At 41.5% G+C, this 20031-nt stretch overlaps 2 protein-coding genes across 5 annotated transcripts in view; both read right to left on the reverse strand.

The window, feature by feature from the left end:
• Positions 1-1285: 1285 nt before the first annotated feature.
• On the reverse strand, positions 1286-14418 carry LOC106938573 (leucine-rich repeat-containing protein 24-like). Of its 3 annotated transcripts, none has more exons than XM_015020662.1 (9): positions 14316-14418; positions 11708-11757; positions 11415-11599; positions 11231-11317; positions 10744-10935; positions 9152-9320; positions 7969-8231; positions 6689-7240; positions 1286-3519 (listed from the first exon to the last, which is right to left on the reverse strand). In XM_015020662.1, exons 3-9 carry the CDS (start codon positions 11580-11582, stop codon positions 3112-3114), a joined length of 1839 nt encoding a protein of 612 aa, XP_014876148.1. In that variant the 5' UTR covers positions 11583-11599; positions 11708-11757; positions 14316-14418; the 3' UTR covers positions 1286-3111. The 3 variants fall into 3 exon arrangements, with proteins under 3 accessions (XP_014876148.1, XP_014876149.1, XP_014876150.1); XM_015020663.1 differs by having other exon boundaries at positions 11704-11757; XM_015020664.1 differs by lacking the exon at positions 14316-14418 and having other exon boundaries at positions 1286-3516; positions 11708-12015.
• A 1705-nt stretch (positions 14419-16123) lies between these two features.
• The window catches only part of lonp1 (lon peptidase 1, mitochondrial), a 31410-nt gene continuing 27502 nt past the window's right edge, over positions 16124-20031 (reverse strand). For both annotated transcript variants that reach the window (XM_015020661.1, XM_015020660.1), the window contains exon 21: positions 16124-16624. In XM_015020661.1, coding sequence (XP_014876147.1) covers positions 16481-16624 — 144 coding nt within the window. In that variant the 3' untranslated portion in view covers positions 16124-16480. The remainder of the gene's footprint in view (positions 16625-20031) is intronic.

A 20031-nucleotide genomic window follows, 5' to 3' on the forward strand; every position in this document is an offset into this window, starting at 1 on the left:
GAAATCTAATACAGTGCCGATTTTCCAAGTTTTCCCTCTAACAGAGAGATCTGTAATTTACCTCCTAGCTACACCTTAAGCTGACAGACATCTTTAAAAAAATACTGAAAATTACATTGTATGATTTTGAAATAAGCATTTCATGAACTAGGTATTTGATCACCTAGCAACTAGAAGGAATTCTGACTGTTCATCTTTAAGAAGCTCAGTACATCAGTCAATGGTCACACTCTGTGGCCATCAACCTCAAATGGCAGTGTATTTTCACCAATACAGTGATTTTTGTCTTGGTGAAATAGTGGGGGTTTTTTCCATTACAGTTTTTCTCATGCAATATTTTATAAGTGAGACCCCTGTAGATCTTTATAGAGGAGTGGGCCAGAATCCCTGCTGCAGAGCAAACCTGGTAAAGAAGTACAGTAAACATGTGACCTCTGTAACTGTAAACAAAGTTTACAAAGTAGTACCAAGTTCTATTTTTGGGATCAGTCCTTGTTTCATACAGTGCAGTTTTGATTATATATATAAAAGTATGATTTTTTTTATATTTAGATTCTACCATGACAATCAGACATCTGTATTTGTGAGAAAGTTGAATAATAGGTGTATCAAATACATATTTTCTCCACTGTACTAATCACCATCTAGAGATAACACTTTTATGTTCTTAGTACATGTAAAAAGTGCCCCCAAGTGATAAGCAGATAATCAGAAAATTGGGGGGGCTTCCTTCTTTTTGGATCCATTTATTGAATAAATTCTACAGCTGTGGCACAAATATTTACTGGAGACATTCTCAAATTAGTATAAAATTTAACCCAGTTTTTGTGTGTCTAACTGCCTAGTTCATCATGACAGGATTCAACAAGGTCAGAAAGCTTCAAAATGCTCCTCCACATTGGACCATCTTTTCTAGTTTTTTTGTCAAATGGCATGGCAGTATTGCTACTGCTCAACTGCTACAAAGTTGTGTGTTAGACATCTTATGATGCATTCCTTGATTGTGATGGGTGTTTGCCTGCTGCCTTCCTCAAGGATATACGCTATCCTAGAGTTGTGCCCACAGATTTACAAAGAATCTCTGAGCTAAGCCTGACTGAGCTCTAGGCTCAGTATCAAATGTGTAAAAATTCAGAGTTGGCATATTATTTACTTAAAGTCTCAAATCTTCATATACTACAGAGAAACAATGTTTTGATGTTGCTATGACATGAATCAGACATGTTTTGGTTCATGGACTAATTGATCTGTAAGTACAAGACATCCATCAAGTAAACTTTGGGACTCATCGTTAGACCTTTATTTACAAACTTCTGTCTTTCATGTTCTAAAGCACAAATGGCACATTTTGAAACATAGCTTTTGGTTTATCCACAAATTACTGAAATCTACATGTTCTAGACATCCCTTATTCAGTCTACCTCTGTTGCAGAGGCCCACACTGATTAAAATCCAAGTTGTCATCCTGATTGCCATCCTACACACATGGACAAAATTGTTGATACCCCTCGGTTAATGAATGAAAAACCCACAATGGTCACAGAAATAACTTGAATCTGACAAAGGTGATAATTAATAAAAATTCTATGAAAATAAATATATGATGCTTCAACAGAATTAAGTTAAAAAATAAACTCATGAAACAGCCCTGGACAAAACTGATGATAATGTGACCAAATAAAGGGACATGTTAAATGATGGTGTGTCCACTTGATTACATTCTTGCAGATGCAAGGAGACCCCCATCGTGGTGGCTGAAAAAATTCAGAAGTTATGAGGACTAAGTGCAAGACTTTGTGAATTTGAACAATGGCAACTTGGATGTAGGTCCATCCAAGTTGCGATTGGATGTAGGTCTACAGGTCACTGTGCTACAGTGACCTGGAGTCACTGTAGCATGGTGTGTATCACACTCAACATGGACCAGCAGAAGCAAAGGAAAGAGTTGTCTCAGGAGATTAGAAAGAAAATTATAGACAAGCACGATAAAGGTAAAGGTTATAAGACCATCTCCAAGCAGCTTGATGTTCCTCCGACTACAGTTGCACATATTACTCAGAAATTTAACATCCATGGGACTGTTCTAAAGAGACCTTCTATGGACCCAGACCTGAATCCGACTGAGCATCTTTGGAAAGAGCTGAAACATACCATCTGGAAAAGGCTTCAAACCTGAGACAACTGGAGCAGTTTGCTCATGAGGAGTGGGCCAAAATACCTGCTTAGAGGTGCAGAAGTCTCATTGACAGTTGTAGGAATCATTTGATTGCAGTGATTTCCTTGAAAGGTTGTGCAACAAAATATTAAGTTAAGTGTACCATCATTGTTGTCCAGGGCTGTTTCATGAGTTTATTTTTTTACATAATTGTTGAAGCGTGTTTGAAAAGCAATGTCTGGCTTTCATTTATTTTCATAGAATTATTTTTTATTATCACCTTTGTCAGATTCAAGTTATTTCTGTGACCACTGTGGGTTTTTCGTTAATTAAGTGAGGGGTACCAACACTTTTGTCCACATGTGTAAATGTTGGAGGAGGAAAGAATGGAAAAACCCTGTTTTTTTTATTGTCCAGAATGTAACATCAAGTTATAATGATGATAGCAGCAAGAGATGGGAATCAGATTTCAAATATTTTATCTATATCTACAAAACTCTATTTTTGTCCACCTGATCCTTCTAGTGGATCAACAAAGTTCCTGTACATCGATGAACATGTTATCCAACCACACAAGCTTTCCCTAGAACTTAACGGGAAAAACTTTATAGCGTGGTCAACTTTTTACCAGTTTCTTTCCACACTAATAGTGTAGTGTTTATGAGATGTCATGGTCTCATAAAGATGAGGCCAGCCCCAAAGCTCCCCTCCAAAACCAGTATTTAGTAGCAGATAACCCAATAGACTATCTGAGCGCTCATCATACAGTTCCATCAGATGTGGGTTATCTCTGAACTGTTTTCAGGTTGTGAGCTTTATCTCGTTCAGGATTGTTCGAGTCAGTCCTGGGTGAGTCTGGTGTTCCGGAACGCGTCAGCAGGGGGAGCCTTTATCATTCATCGCTAAATGAAACCATGAGGTTTTTCAAAGGTACAGTTCTGTCTGTCTGCAGTCCTTTAGCAGTGGATCTCATAAGCTATCTGAGATTCCATAAACACCCCAGTGTGGTTGAGAAACAACCCTTCTGCCTCTGATGTGATAATAGGCTCCGCTTCCCCTCCTTCCCCTGCAATGCGTCTCATGGTTCGAATGTCAATCTCTTGCTGCTCCTGTTTGTTCTGAGGGACAGTGGGATTTGTAGTTTTGCCTGGCCCAATGGACAGGGTTTGGCTGGAGGTGTCGGATGGTGCGTGGCAGTCCAGATTGGTAGTGGAGACTGCTGTGGGTGGAGCAGGGGGAAGCACAGGCTTGGCTCTGTTCAGTACATACATTTCATGGCCTTGCTCATCACGGTACTCTTCTAGCTGGGCAAAGGTGGTGGGGCCGTCAGAGTAGTCATTCACGTACAGGATGCTCTCCTCCTGCTGGTTAAAATTCACCTTGATCACTTTTGGGATACAGAAATAATGGAAAACTTGAGAGGTTCACACTTTTCAAATAGCCTGTTGTATACATTTATCAGGTTAATTCATATAAGCATGTCTGTTGAAATGTCTAAGATATTTCTACAAATATTTTTTCAGCCTAAAATACTGCTTGGTAGTAACATTAATGTTCCATTCCATATTTGATCCACTATAGACAGAGTGAACTATAGTTACTATAGCAAAAAGTTACCCTACAACAGGGGTGTCCAAAGTTGGTCCTCGGGGCCGGCATCCTGCATGTTTTAGTTCTCTCCCTGGTGGTAACAACCTTTTCAGCATGTCAATGTTCCTCTTAGGCCTTCTAACGAGCCATCATTTGATCCAGGTGTGTTAAACCAGGGAGAGAACTAAAACATGCAGGATGCCGGGCCTCGAGGACCGACTTTGGACACCCATGCCCTACAACTTATAAAGAAAACAAGCTGAATAACTGTTAAGAGATTTATAAAGGAAGATTGACACATTTCAACCCTTTATTTATTGAAATATTGATAATTATGGCTTACAGATAACAAAAACAAATTCAGTATCTCTTAAAAATGTGACTAGTGAAATATTGGAAACTCATTGTGTCACAACCTAGTCAGTTAAGTGACTACAAATACCTATTAAGCATTTCTGACCCTTTAATAGGTTTCTCACTCTGGCTCAGTCAGTTACAACCATGGGGAGCACTGCTGACTGGACAGCAGACAGTCATGGACACCTTCCCAAGGGGGTGAGACACAATGTTTTTTCAAATCATTACTTCATTACTGAAGAACCTGGTTGTTCTGAGTTCTATATATTCAAGCACATTATCAGAAAATGATCAGAAAATTGAGAGGAAGGAAGCCGTATGATAGAAAAAGATGCAACAGGGAAAACTGTAGCCTTGGGAAGATTGTCAAGTGAAATCCATTCCAGTAGAGCCACACACTGACTAATAGCCACTCCTAAACCAGAGACAAGGTCAGAAGAACTGGGCTGATGCTCAATGATCCAGAGTCCTGTTTTCAAATGAAAATCAATTCTGCATTTCATGTGTAAATCAAGGTTCTAGAGTCGTGAAGAAGAGTGGAGAGGAATAGAATCTATGCTGCTGGAAGGCCAGAGTGAAGTTTCCAGTGAGTAGTTTGGGTGTCATGTCATCTGCTGGTTCTGGTCCATTGGGTTTCTGAAGTCTAGAGTCAGTGCAGCTGTCTACTAGAACATCCTACTGCTCATCGTGCTACCCTCAGCTGACAAGCTGTATGGAGATGCTGATGTCAATGTACCAAAAGTTCCTTCCATAAACAGGTGTTCCTGTTCTTGATTGGCCAGCAAACTTTCTGACCTTTAACCTCACAGAAAATCTCTGGAATGTAGACAAGACCCAACAAGGAAGATGACCTAAAGGCAGCTATCAAAGCAATATAGGCTTTCATTACACCTAAGCATTGTTACAGGCTGACCGCGTCTTTGTCATTCCACATCACAAAGGTCCTGGAAAGACTCCTGTTGGCAGTCCGGAGAGGGCCAAGCACTGCTTCATGAAGAGCTGTGTCAGCACTTCAGGAAGCTTCATAAATCCACCGTCATCTGGACAAAGCAGGCAGCACTGTGACGATCATGTTCTTTGATTTCTTCAGTTTCTTCACAATTCAGTCTGAACTGTTTTGTCAGTTCAGAAGACAGCAGAGCAGTCACCAGAAGATCTATTACTAGATCTATGACTACCTGACAAACAGACTACAGTTTGTGAGACTGAAGGACTGTGTGTCTAACCAGTAGCACAGTATCAGTAGCACAGGAGCACCAAAGGGCACTTTAACTCAGACTTCTCTCATCTCCAGAAATACTCAGATGACTCTGCAGTTGTCTGTTGTATCAGAGATGGATAAGAAGTAGAGTACAGAGATCTGGTGGACAGCTTTGTGTCATGGTGTGGAAAAATTATCTCATCTTAAATATAAACAAAACAAAGGAGATTATTGCAGATTTCAGGAGGAACAAGGTCAAAGGTAAAACCCTATTTCCATCATGGGGGAAAAATTGGAGCTGGTTGAGGAATGTAAATACCTCAGTGTTCATCTGGACAACAGACTGGACTGGAGTGAAGTGTCTATAAGAAGGGTCAGAGCAGACTGGACATGCTGAAGAAGATAAGATCCTTCAAGATTTGCAGTAAGATGATGCAGATCAGTCTATTGTTGAAAGCATCTTCTCTTCTGCCGTCATCTGTTGGGGCAGCAGCATCAGAACCAGGGACCTAAAAAGGCTCAACAACTTGATACAGAAGGCTGGTTCTGGTCTGGGGACGACTGTGGAACCTCTGGAGTTGATGATGCAAAAAAAGATTTTCCATAAAATCAAGAAAATTATGGACACCCTGATCATCATCTTCATGAGACTGTCTTAGATTAACAGAGTGTCTTCAGTCAAAGGCTTCTTCAAATTGGCTGTAATACAAACTGCTACAGGAGACCCTTCTTGTTCGCAGCCATCACCATCCACAATAACTCTTTGATGAATTTGAATTAACATGTAAGAGCTGTGCATAGAGATGTACATCCTTTTCAGAAGCCTGACACTTATGCTTAAAACATCCATTTTGATTGGTCTAATTTAATGTGATATTCTAATTTTCTGAGACACTGAATTTTGAGGGGTGGGGGTTTTTTACATGTAAGCCATAGTTTTCTGTTAAAACAGAAAAAAATAGAAGCTTCGAATATTTTATTGTGTGTAATCCTTCTATTAAATAACTGTTTCAATTTCTGTGATGACTAACAAGAAATATTAAACATTAACACATTTAATTTTGTATAATAGTTAATGAACTGAATTAAAATTATATAGATTAATTTGGCTATTGCCCACTTTATAGGAAGTATGAGGAATTAGATAATAAAGAGAGAGGAAACCAACTATCTTTAAAATAAAGACATTTAGTGATACAGTTAAAATGACTTCACATTCCTGCTCTGTTAGGAAAGCTTGTTGTTCTAATTAAGAGCAGATTACTTTTTATTTTACTTGTTATATGTTGCTTCCAAACATCTACTAAATTTATTTACCACAGTCACAGCTGCTCAAGCAGTATCCTGTGAGCTGCTGGATATGTCATAGAATAAACAATATGCACCTTTTCAGCAACGTCGGCGTCCTTGTCCCGCTGGTGATGTCGGCTGTAGATCATGGCTACTAGCAGCAGAGCAGTCAAAGCCAGCAGGGAGATGCCCACAGCGATGGCAGTCTGAGTGGCAGCTCCCAGAGCACTGAAGGCCATGCTACCCAGAGCGTATAGCGGCTCCCGGCTCACATCAGAACCCAAAACCGGGCTGTGGTTCCTCAGCCGGGGCCAAGCTGGGGAGTACGCTGAGGAAACCTGAGACCATGAGGCCCAGATTGAGGAAGAAGTGGATGAGTTGATAGCGAGCTGAAAAGTCACTCTGGCTACACCTCCTGCATTCCAGGCTTCGCATTCATAAAAACCTGCATGGGCCACAGTCACATTACTGAGGAACAGCATGCCACTGCCAGTGTCAGGGTCAAAATACTCTCCGGCGGTCTTCTGGAGGCTGACTCTGCCTTCAGACGGCTCCTCTGACCCTTCCCCTCCTCCAGCACCCAGATCATGAACCAGACCCCGAGGGGAGTCCACCACTTGACTTTGAGATGCTTTCTTCCAAGTCACCTGCAAACATGTAGAGGCTTTGAGTGCCCTTGCTGAAAAGAAATACTCATCATAACACACACCTTACTAGCAAAAGAAGCAACAGATGTGTGATTTGTGCATTTTTTTTAACCAAGAGTCTGACAATTCTGGCCCACAGGAATTATTTATATGGTCCTTTAGACTCCAAATGGCCACATAAATAGAACTTAAAGATAACAGTTGTGTGCTTAAATATTATTTTATTAGTCAATGCAAATTAGTTTTTAACTGTATGTTGTCAAATTATATCAGTGTGATATGATTAAAAGTTAATTTTAAGAAACATCAAAGGGAGAGAAAGTTAATATTCTAACAATTTCTTAATGGGTCATCTTATCAATACATTCTGCCACAACTGGGTCTTTAAGAACATTCCATATCTTGATTTGGCCTGAAATAAGAATGAGACATTCAGAAGTTCATTCTTTCATTCTGCTGCAGCTCTCCACCTCCAGCCTCCACCTTCACTTTTCTGATTGTTTCCAGACTGACGGAACAAATGATTTCCAAACAGTGAGAACGTATTAAAATCTCTCTCTAAAAGTCTGAAAGTAAGTCATACCTATTATGAAGTTTCTAACTATAATATATTCCATATATTCCTATATACCTATTTATTAATAGGTTTAGATGGAAATGAATCTTTAATACACATTCCAGCTGAAAAACTTATTTAAATGTTGACAAAACTGCTGTGGGATGCTTACTTGTGGCCGAGGATAGCCGGAGGCATGGCAGGACACCCTGAGGCTCTCCCCCAGATGGACTGCCAACCTTCTTGGTTCCAGCTGAACTACTGGAGGGATACACACCAGGCTGTTGAGTGGGACTTCCACGAGGCTGAGGTGGGAAAGACGTGGTGGCTCATTGCAGACCAGCCGGCGTTCGGCGGAGCTGAGCAGACGCTGACCATCTTCATCAATCCACCTCCTCAGCCAGTGGAGAGCACAATCACAGCGCCAGGGGTTATCTACAACAAAGAGACAGAGACTATAAGAATTCTTAATTAGGTCTATAGTTACAAAAATTAAAGAACTGTCTCTTCTATAAAGTAACTAGATTTCTTTACTTTAAACTCCTGTGCTGGTATGCCATGCCAGAGTTTATGATAGACAACTCTTCTTGAACTACTAGCGTACTGCGTAGGAAACACTTCTGACTAGGGCCGGGCCAAGGCATAAAGCAAACTAAGCAGCCGCTTAGGGCCCCAAAGGCCACTAAGGAGCCCCCTCAGTGGAGCTGATTTATTTTTTTTTGTAATAATTTCTGTGTCATTATATCAAAAACACACAATTTCACCATGAAGTGATTTGTTTGTCAACATATTTCTCATTTAAGTATTTCTAGAAGGGCCACTGATATGAACTTCACACTAGATATCAACAGTTACCCAAGTAATTAAGAATATTGAAGTCCAGTCTAGAATGATCTAGAATTATTAGTAAAGTCAAGAATTATCTTCCTCATAATGTCCTTGGAAGGGTTAGTTATTTTTTATTACTGCTATACTGGACTACTGCAACTCCCTGTTTTGTGAGACTGAATAGTCTCTTGTTCAATGTCTACAGCTGGTTCAGAATTCAGCTGCCTGTCTGCTAATGAGGACAAGATGATGTGAACCTTTCACCCCGATTCTTTATTCTCCTCATTGGATCAATGTTTCTTTTTAGAATTTTTTTCTCAGATCTTGTTTTAATTTTCAAATGTTTGTGGTAAAGCCTTTTTTTCTGATGACAACTTCAACATGCCTGTTGTGTGGAGAGTCTTGTTAATACCTTGTTCAGATATGATTCTGGTTTATTTTTCTACACAAAGTATTCTCTAAGTGTGTTCGATGTTTATTTCATCCCTGTATGTCTGAAGTTATATAAAAAAAAAATCTAGTCTCACCTGTAATCCGCAGTACCTGCAGGCTAACCAGCGGCCGCAGGGATGTAGGACCAATGGTGTGGAGGTTATTCCTACTCAGGTCCAGCAGAGCCAGAGAAGTCAAACCAAACAGAGCCTTGTCTGCTATCATCTCTATGCTGTTCTGCTGCAAGTGGAGCTCCTGCAGACGCTGGGGATAAATGCAGACTTTAAATCAGCAACATGAGCAGAAGGTACTGCTTAAGCATAATCACTATGGAATAATTTCAGATTTCAACAAACAAAATCATATTCCATATTGCTTTTTGCATGAGCTGGTTTTGGATGGTGTGTCATCACATACTGATGTTTCTGAACAGCTTCACCTGATCCAGAAAAACTATACACACACACATGCTCTCACACTTTCATCATTCCTTGTACACTCACTGGCCACATTATTAGACACACCTGTCCAACTGCTCGTGAAGTGATAGGGAGTAACTCCATGCATTTGGGCATATAGACATAGCCAAGACAATCTGTTGCAGTTCAAATTGAGCTTCAGAATGAAGAAGAAAGGTGACTTTGAACGTGGCATGGTTGTTGGTGTCAGATGGGCTGGTCTGAGTATTTCAGAAACTGCTGATCTACTGGGATTTTCACACACAACCGTCTCTAGGGTTTACAGCAGCAGAAGACCACACCGGGTGCCACTCCTGTGAGTTAAGAACAGGAAACTGAGGCTACAATTCACACAGGCTCACCAACATTGGACTCCAGAAGATTGGAAAAACGTTGCCTAGTCTCATGAGTCTTGATTTCTGCTACGACATTCGGATGGTAGGGCCAGAATATGGTGTCAACAATATGAAAGCATGAATCCATCCTGCCTTGTATCAGTGGTTCAGGCTGCTGGTGGTGGTGCAATGGTGTGGGGGATATTTTCCTGGCACACTTTGGGTCCATTAGTACCAACTGAGCATCGTGTCAACGCCACAGCCTACCATGACCACAGTGTATCACCTTCTGATGGATACTTCCGCAGGATAACGCACCATGTCATAAAGCGTGAATCGTCTCAGACTGGTTTCTTGAACATGACAATGAGTTCACTGAACTCAAATGGCCTCCATAGTCACCATATATCAATCCAATAGAGCATCTTTGGGATGTGGTGGAACAAGAGATTCACATCATGGATGTGCAGCCGACAAATCTGCAGCAACTGTGTGATGCCATCATGTCAACATGGACCAGACTCTGAGGAATGTTTCCAGTATCTTGTTGAATCTATGCCACGAAGGATTAAGGTAGTTCTGCCGTTTTCAATTTAGAATGATGTGGAGATTACAAGAGCGTCACCTGCCACTTTTATAGGGAAACTGCTCTTGCTGACAAGCTATGAGCACATGTCTGTTAAAGACTGCCTGCAGGCTCTCTTCATGGACACAGTTTAGATAAAACTGTCAGTTTCTCACTGACTGTCTTAATAGAGTGCATACATACAACTTCTCAAATCTAATCTCTTTGGTTTCATATCTTTGTTCACCGTCTGAGAAATACAGGATGTGCAAATTTATTCATTTAATTGTAGCTTCATGAAAGCTTCAGTGTGTTCTGATATGTTTTACCTGTAAATCCTGGAAGGTGTAGTCCAGCAGGCGTGTGATATCATTTCCTGACAGGTACAGTATGCGGAGCTGTTCAAGCCCCTGAAGCATGTTCGGTGTGAGCAAGTGGATCCGGTTTCCATTCAGGGCGAGCTCCAACAGCTGACTCTGGTCCCGAAAAGAGCCAGGCTCCACACCTGAAATGGTGTTGTTCTGCAGGAGGGACAGAAAAGGAAAATAAACTAAAATATATTTGTATACATATTTCATATTTTCAAGTCAGGCCCATGTGTTAACTGATTCTACCCATTGGTCAGCATACTGGAGCATATACCACTAAATCTGATATCTCAAGATTGAATTCCAAGTTTGCATGTTTCCCTGTGCATGCACTGGTTCTCTCTTGTTACTCCAGCTTCCTCCAAAAATCATGACTGCTGAAATCTGATAATGTCTCAGTGTCTAACCTGCAAGAATGTCAGTGGAGTTAAGTTTGTCCGCTTGTTACCTGCAGATACAGATAATGAAGGTGCTTCAGCAGTGTGAGGTCCACTCGGCGAATCTGACTGATCACATTGTCCTGGAGGAAGATGGTCTGAGAACAGAAACGGAGCATAATAAAACCTGATGGTGGATGTGTTTCCATTACTACTAATAAACGTCAACCTGTGGCAAGCGGAGAAGGGAACTACCTGAGTGGAAGGAGGAATGAGTCTGGGGATATCCCTCAGGTCGGTGGAGCCACACTCCACTGTGAGGCTGTAGCAGCGGCAGCCAGCAGGACAGGGAGAAGACACACCCAGAGACGGGTGTGGGGACAGGAGCAGGAGGGACAAGAGAAGCACAAACCCCAAAGCCATAACATTGAGAGGCAGGACTGAGGAAGAGCGCAGAGCAGAGAATTCATCAGCCTCATCACATTAGGACTTTGTTGCTTTATCTCATTTATTATTTGGAACACGTGTTTCCATCATCATTCACCTACTATTTTAGTTGAGGTGTTGCTGAGGACTGATCACAGATGAGGGAAATATTCTGCACATAAAACCAAAAGACCACTGTAAAAGACTGCGTGCTAGCTTGCGCTAATTACGGATGTCTCGTCAATTGAATCTTCCTCGGTCAGAAGGAATAGGCCAACTCCAACAGTGCAGCTTTGAAGTTTTATTGATAGAATAATAGGAAGCACATGGGAGATGATGGGACAGATGATGACGTAGAGATAGGAACAATGTAGTTGTATTTGGTTTTGTATGTATATATGTATGTGTGTGTATATATGTGTGTGGTTATCTGAAACAGAAGAAACAACAAAGATGCATATTAATAGCCATGCGGGCAAAGCGGTTACACCTACATACAGGATGAAAATGGCTTGTAGTAACACAGAAATCCAATAGAGGGCATCATAACACCATACATGGATTAACGGTAAAATGCAATAAACATACAAATGACAAAAAACCGTCAGAAATATGAATTAACAGCAAATCTCCTCATATGCTACTACAATGGTGATATATATCTGGCAAGGAATAGCATAGAACTTGAGTTATTACAAGTAATAGCTTGCATTATCGGTAGCCAGAGAAAACACAAGGCTAATTTCACCTAGTGGGCTAATAACCGACATCCCAAATATCGGGCAGAAAAATGTATACTTACATAATAAAAACGCACACAGGTCTCATACACACGGGATTAAAGAAAGATTGATGGTGGATGCTATCCGTTGATGGATTTTTATGCCACCGAGCCACACAGAAGCACAGAAAATAACTTGCTCATCTACGTGAAAGTCGAACTACAAAAAACAAAGATGTATCATGGGTATTGTAGTCCTAGAACGAACAGGTGGACTTTTAACAACCACAATCATAAAAAAGGCAAGTTAAAAACTAATCACTATCACTACTTTATTTAGATTTAAGAGAGAAAGTATCAGCCTGGTGCTGTGGGACAATTGGACATCATATCCAGGTGTGTGTTAACACAGTCCATGGAAGAGAAAAATCAGCAATGAGCAAATGTGTTCCCTCTTATTTTGGTCTGGCTACCAGGCCGTTTCCATCTATTTCCATCAGTGGTACATCACTCAACAGGGAGAACAATTATTCCCAACAACAAAAGATTTCAAACAGCTGCCAGCAAGACCATCTTAAGATAAGAATGTGAATCTCAGAGAAATGACCCAGGAGCTCAGTTAGCAGGTCAAAGGTTAAAATTCTTGACACAACAAATGCAACTTGTTTGGCAGGGTTAAAGGATAAACAGAATAAGAACAAAGTGAGGTATATGTTGCATCAGACTGAACCAAAACTCTTATGGCACAACATGCTTCAGACAGATGAGAGACCGAACTAGAGATGTCAGGCCATGAAGCACACAACCAGGTTTAGGGTTGGGGCTCATACCAGCTGACAAGCACAAAGGTGAAAATCTGTGGTGCAACCTTAAGAGTTGGACATAAATATATCTTTGTAAAACTTTTAATGAACTCATGCAATATTGTGAAGAATAGCGAGCCAAAGATTAATACCACTGCAATAATCTGACAGACTGTAGTCAGGCAGACAAGTCCTTCTGAGAGTCATAGGTGCCGACAGTGGTTCCACCAGTACTGCTGAGGGAAATTACACAATCATCAGACAACATGAGATAAATTTCCATTGTTATGCTTAGGACACTCAGCTTTATCATTATGAATCCAATCAAACAGGCATGATTTTTGACATAAAAATCCAGATGACTAAATGTCTGCCTTTAGAATGTTTAGAAGTTGTTTTTGTTTGGACCAGAACTTCTGAAAAAGAATAAAGCTCCATCATACTGTACATCAGAGTTCTGATTGGTCCATATGTCACTAACACTGGACTTGTTGAAGAACCTAAGATCCTTCCAGGTTTGCAGCATGATACTGCAGATCTTCTATCAGTCTGTTGTTGAGAACATCTTCTCTTCTGCCGTCATCTGTTGCGGCAGCAGCATCAGAACTAAAAAAGGCCCAACAGCCTGATTATGAAGGCTAGTTCTGTTCTGGTTCTGTTGTGGGGATGACTGTGGAACCTCTGGAGATGGTGATGCAAAGAATAATTCTTCAAGAAAATTATGGACAACACTGACCATCCTCCTCATGAGACTCTAGTGGGAAGACAGAGTATCTTCAGTCAGAGCCTTCTTCAGATTCAGTGCAGTACAGACTGCTAGGGTGTTCGGATCTCAGATAGGGTGAGATCCAAAGATCTTTCCTGTCAACAGCCATCTGAGCTACATTATACTCGCATTAGTCTCCTAGGAAACTACTGACAGAACGAGGCACTGACTGTTTTCTTTGCATCTGTTGGACGTGAAAGTACTGCTGTTGATCAATACCTCTAACATGATATGTCTATAAAGCGATGACTGCTAATCTGAGGTGGCAGAAAGTGTAAAGTGTTTTGCACTCGGAACCATAATGAGTGCAGCACCAGCATGCGCATATATCCAACACTGCAACAGAACCAGATATATCATGTCCGGGCTGCAGCAGCTCACAGCAGCGGACCTGGAAGAGGGAGAGAAACGGATTCTGCACAGCGACCCATTGGATTTACCTGATCAGGCCTGACAGGACTCTGGTGGCGTCGCCTCGGTGTGCCGCCTGTCTCCAGGCAGGGCAGCAGTTGAACGACTGCAGGGACGCGGTATGGAGCGGCAGGCGACAACGGAGCAGCCACCGAGGCTGGTGTGTGAAAGGGGGAAGGAACGGGGGGAACAGACGGAACCGGCTCATGCGGTTATGCTAAATCCCATTATCCGGCTGGCTTTCCAGCCCGTCTTCCAGCACATCCTCCCATCTAGTAGGAGCAAGCTGCTGCTTCTGCCCCTCCCCCACTCCACTCAGCATCACACCTCCTACACCAGCAGATGCTCTTGTTTATTAGGTAACAAAGATAGTACCTAATAAAGCCTTCCTACAGATTACTTACATTTGCACATTTCCATCAGGTTAATAAAAACCAGAGCAAATAAATCTAGGTCTATGTTCTAGGTCTAGGTCCCGACGCCTCTAAAGCAGACCTGCTCTTCCTTTTACCGGCTGTCGGTCTAACCAGAGGAAAATGTAACCTCAATTGATGTAGGGAATTGTTTAAATTTCCTTTAGCTTGAGAGCGGAGCTTTGTTGAAATCTGCATAGATCCTGGAAACGCTTGAGACATTCATGGAGGACTAATTGCCCATAGCGCGTCAGTTTTCTAGTTTATTTTTGTCATGTGATCCATGAACCACAATCACAAGATATCCCATTGGCTGTCACAATATTTCTTACAAAATAAAGGACTGCTGTTGATGATAAATGAGAGCATACATCAATGTCATTCAGCTCAGTTTCATTTCAGTGTCGTATAGCAACAGGTTCACCAAGCAGATCCTGCTGTTAGGAGCGGATGGTGGCAAAATTCCTAGTTAAAAAGGCTGATTAAAGAGCTATTCCACTGGTTCAACTCCCACTGTGTCTTTCACCTGAAGAAACTGTGATCATTACTTCATTATTAAAACCAAAACCAAATGCTATTTATTATTGCATGATAAATAGAAGGAAAACCTCAGTCTTCCCACCAAGCTTACTCTTGATCATGTCCTTTGATCAAGTCTTGCTTCAGCTCACTATCCAGCTTCTGTTCAACCATTCATTTCATTTTGATATAAAAGCTGCAAGTAAATAAAGTGTTTGACTGGATAAGTTGACATAAAAGAGGGTGTGATTGGTCACACCTGGTTCTTAATTTTTTTTTTTTTACCAATTTCACATTTGATTAAATGTAATGTTCACTGCTTGTTTCATAATTGATGAGGTAGGTTTCATAATGGAAAACACTGAACTACCTTATTGCTGAAATATGCTACACAAATAAACTTAACTTACCAAAATCTGAACACAATGAAATAATTTTAGTATTTTAATTTGTTTTTTCTACGATCTACGTTCCTACCCTCATTTATGGTCATGAGCTTTGGGTCATGACCGAAAAAACAAGATCGCGGATACAAGTAGCCAAAATGGGTTTTCTCCGCAGGGTGGCTGGGCTCTCCCTTAGAGATGGGATGAGAAGCTCGGTCATCTGGGAGGGACTCAGCCACTGCTCCTTCATGTCAAGAGGAGCCAGTTGAGATGGCTCAGGCATCTGGTCAGGATGCCTCCCCGGTGAGGTCTTCCAGGCACGTCCCGCCGGGAGGAGACCCCGGGGAAGATCCAGGACACGCTGGAGGGACTATGTTTCTCGGCTGGCCTGGGAACGCCTTGGGATTCCCCCAGAGGAGCTGGAAGAAGTGGCTGGGAAGAGGGAAGTCTGGGCCTCCCCAGATGCTGCCCCCGTGACCCGACCCCGAATAAGCAGAAGAAAATGGATGGATGGCTGGATTTGTTTTTTCTTACACTTTATTTAAATATGATCATGTCTGATATTGCATTAAACAAGGTCTGAAAGTGTCCATCCACAGAGGTGTAGATAAAGAGGCTGCATGGCAGCAGACCCGAGTTCCTCAGTGATCACTGCACTGTCCCAGCTCATCTTTGATCCTGGCTGTTTCCAATCCCATCATCCTGATCAAATATCACAGCTTCTCCTCCGAGTCATGATGCATGCTGCATCATAAAGACTTTATGATGCATCATAAAGTCATTTGATCTTTGGGATGGTCCACAGCTGGACTAAAGGTTAAAAAAAAATATAAATTTTATACCAGAATGATGAGCAGTTTAACACGTTGAAATGCTCTATGGGAAGACTATGGGGTAGATCTGGCTGTAGTGGTCCACAAAGTAAACCTCCAGCCCTTCTCTGATGTAGTCTGGCAGGTCGGAGAAGTCCTTCCTGTTCTCAGCTGGAATAATCATGCAGGTTACACCAGCACGGCGGGCCTGGCAGGGAAACATATAGTTAGAGCTGATGGAAACATTACTGCAAATACCATAATCATGGTATTAAGCTGAGACATGAGAAACGATAAGTAGGGGTGCACCAATTTATCGGCTCCATTTTCCTTTATTTTGGGAGATATGTGATTGGCCAATAGTTGCATGTGAAGCCGATCTTATCCACTGATCTTATGTACCTAAGGAAAGGTCTAAAAATCACCCACTGTCCTCTTCTGCTCTCCCATGAGAGAAGTTTGACTGACAGACCGGTCCATCAGGTCTTGTCTGCACATTTGCGATTAACAATAGTCGCCCCACAGTTACCAACTCATCTCAGACAGATATAATTCTCAGACTTTCTTGCTATATTTAGCAACATTTCAGGAAAAAAAAAGAAAAGGTTTCAGCCAAAATCTGAATTGGCAGGTCCGGCTTTTTAAAGTTCAGTAATTGGCGATCAGCCAGAAAACGGCAATCGGTGTACCCCTTTAACAATGTAAGAATAATTAGAACATTCCTGAAGAAATTTAAAACTGGCCTGCCAAAGTGTGCGTGTCAATTGGAACCCAGCGTTCCGATGCGCAAAATTAGCAATAATACTAAGATTAGTTTAAATGCTTTCTTGAACAAATGGGGCATCACCAGCATGTTGACTTATATTGACATATTCCATTCAGTATGATGAATGTAGTTAATAAATGAAAAAATATATTTTAGCAGTAAGGCCAAGTTAGCATGAGACCTACACTAACATGCTAAGCCTACCAGTAGCATGTGGGTTATCAATAGCACATTGACTAACAGTGACTTATTCCACTCAGCATGCAAACAGTGTACAAGCTAAAATTAGTCAAAAACCTTAAATGGTGTCAGTAACATGTAGGGAATGAGAGCCATCACTAGCGACTAGCATTTTGACACTACCAAATATTATGTGGGCTATGAATAGCATGTTGACCAACACTGACGTACTCTAATTAGTATGTAAAGCTTACCTTTTAAATAAAAATTAGCTTAAATGCTAATGCTAGCTTAAATGCTACATTTAGTGTGTGTGGCCATTACTAGCATGTTGACCTACAGAATTTTATGTTTTAAGCCAACATCCAAGTGTACATTTTCTCAGGTTAAAGTGCCTGCCTGGTTCCTTATCTAAAGTAGGTAAGGAATACTGAGGATTTTATTTTGAAAATTTCAGCAAGCTTGATTTCAAAAGGCCACACCAATCCCATGTGCAACAGTGGTTGGGTTATACCAGTCATATAAAGCCCAAAACAGTAACTACCTGCTGTGTAAAATATGAAGGCTTTTATTTTGTAGGGTATGCATTGGTCTTATTTTAGGTGTTTTCCGCAGGCAATTTGCAAACTAACCGGTTAATGTGCGGTTCGGTTCCACCCCAGATAGTGAGCTTTTCCATCATACGGTCTGTTCCTCAGTATTGTGGGCAGACCGTGAACAGCAGCAACAGCTGTGTTCAATTCTCTGCTGATGTTTGCAGCAACACTCAATATTGCAGAACCTTGAGGTTCTGGTTCTGATGGACTGAAATATGCCCAGATATTTAATTTTGTCTTACAGAAATTCATTGCTGGCCCAAACATAATGATGAAGGCCCAAATCAGCTGGTTATTTCACTATGTAGGAAAATATAATTACAACCTTTTAGATTTAGGCAATGCAGTCAAAAGATGTAAACCAATAGCCATGCATAAACTTTATTACTTTTTTAAAATAAATAAAATTCACATCACAAGTTAATATTATGTAGTTCCAGTGCTTCACACTATGGATGCAAAACAGCAGCCCCATCAGAAAGCTGACCACGGCTACACTGTTTCTTCCTTCTGTATTAGTATCCGTATTTCAGAGAAACAAGTTGCTAGTGGTGCTGCTAATTCAGTCATTCTGCTGCAAAAGTTACCACACATGTTCCTGCCACTGCTCCTTATTAAAATCATAATTAAACTCCTCTGTACAGCTCTCTGATAGCAGACAGGATGTCTGCAGTCCACAGCTAAAAGTTAAATTCTAAACATTACAGGTTCTTTTGGAGTTGTCAGTGATGTAAATCACGAGGCAATCAATGAATGTGATCAGCTGTCAATCAAATGGTCTGGGTGCCGTACCCTTCTTGTTGCTACTAGTTCTACCCCTGAGGTAGGTACGACAATCTGAGAACAGCCAGGCTGAGCAGCGCCAGATTTGCTTATGGAAAACAAGTCTGGCTGAGGCGGACCAAGACCAAACCGGTTAGAGGCGGCCTAGTGGAAAAGCGCCTTTTGTCAGTCTAATGTGGTTGTCAGTTTAGGGGCATCAAGTCTCATGTTTATGGTTCTTCACAAAATAATTAGTACAACAATAAGACTAGCATATGGACATTCTTGTCCATGGAGGAGGCTGTCTGCAGACAGGTGGCTCTCTCTGTGACATTTTGTAAAAGCAAACTAGAGGATGTGGGGAGGTAGAAGGACCCCAGCAGGAAGGGGCATGTCTGGTCAAGGTGTGTGCAAATACCAACGTCCCAAAATCACGTGACTGAGCATCCACTGTTTACCTCTAGATCAAGTAAAAGTACAGACCAAAAGTTTGGACACACCTTTTCATTCAGAGTTTTCTTAATTTTCATGATTTTGAAAATTGTAGATTCACACTGAAGGCATCAAAACTATGATTTAACACATGTGGAATTATATACTTAATAAAAATGTGTGAAACAACTGAAAATACGCCTTAGATTCTTGGTTCTTCAAATTAGCCACCTTTTACTTTGATTACTGCTTCGCATACTCTTGGCATTCTCTTGATCAGCTTCAAGAGGTCGTCACCTGAAATGGTCTTCCAACAGTCTTGAAGGAGTTCCCAGAGATGCTCAGCACTTGTTGGCCCTTTTGCCTTCACTCTGCGGTCCAGCTCACCCCAAACCATCTTGATTGGGTTTAGGTCTGGTGACTGTGGAGGTCAGGTCATCTGGCGCAGCACCCCATCACTCTCCTTCTTGGTCAAATAGCCCTTACACAGCCTGGAGGTGTGTTTGGGGTCATTGTCCTGTTGAAAAATAAATGACAGTCCAACTAAACGCAAACCGGATGGAATAGCATGCCGCTGCAAGATGCTGTGTTAGCCATGCTGGTTCAGTATGCCTTCAATTTTGAATAAATCCCCAGCAGTGTCACCAGCAAAGCACCCCCACACCATCACACCTCCTCCTCCATGCTTCACGGTGGGAACCAGGCATGTAGAGTCCATCCGTTCACCTTTTCTGCGTCGCACAAAGACACGGTGGTTGGAACCAAAGATCACAAATTTGGACTCATCAGACCAAAGCACAGATTTCCACTGGTCTAATGTCCATTCCTTGTGTTGTTTAGCCCAAACAAGTCTCTTCTGCTTGTTGCTTGTACTTAGCA

The sequence above is a fragment of the Poecilia latipinna genome, unplaced genomic scaffold (genome assembly GCF_001443285.1).
Source record: "Poecilia latipinna isolate Pla-1442-1.1 unplaced genomic scaffold, P_latipinna-1.0 Scaffold2629, whole genome shotgun sequence".
Lineage (NCBI taxonomy): Eukaryota > Metazoa > Chordata > Actinopteri > Cyprinodontiformes > Poeciliidae > Poecilia > Poecilia latipinna.

Bases quoted from the DNA above. Each gene is read 5' to 3' on its own strand.
- LOC106938573 (XM_015020662.1), bottom strand. From the start codon at position 11,582: ATGGCTTTGGGGTTTGTGCTTCTCTTGTCCCTCCTGCTCCTGTCCCCA. The intron at 11,318-11,414 runs GTAGTTCCCTTC...TTCTGTTCTCAG, and splicing joins TCATTCCTCCTTCCACTCAG to ACCATCTTCCTCCAGGACAA. The intron at 3,520-6,688 runs GTGCATATTGTT...AATTTTAACCAG, and splicing joins ACGCCGACGTTGCTGAAAAG to CAGGAGGAGAGCATCCTGTA.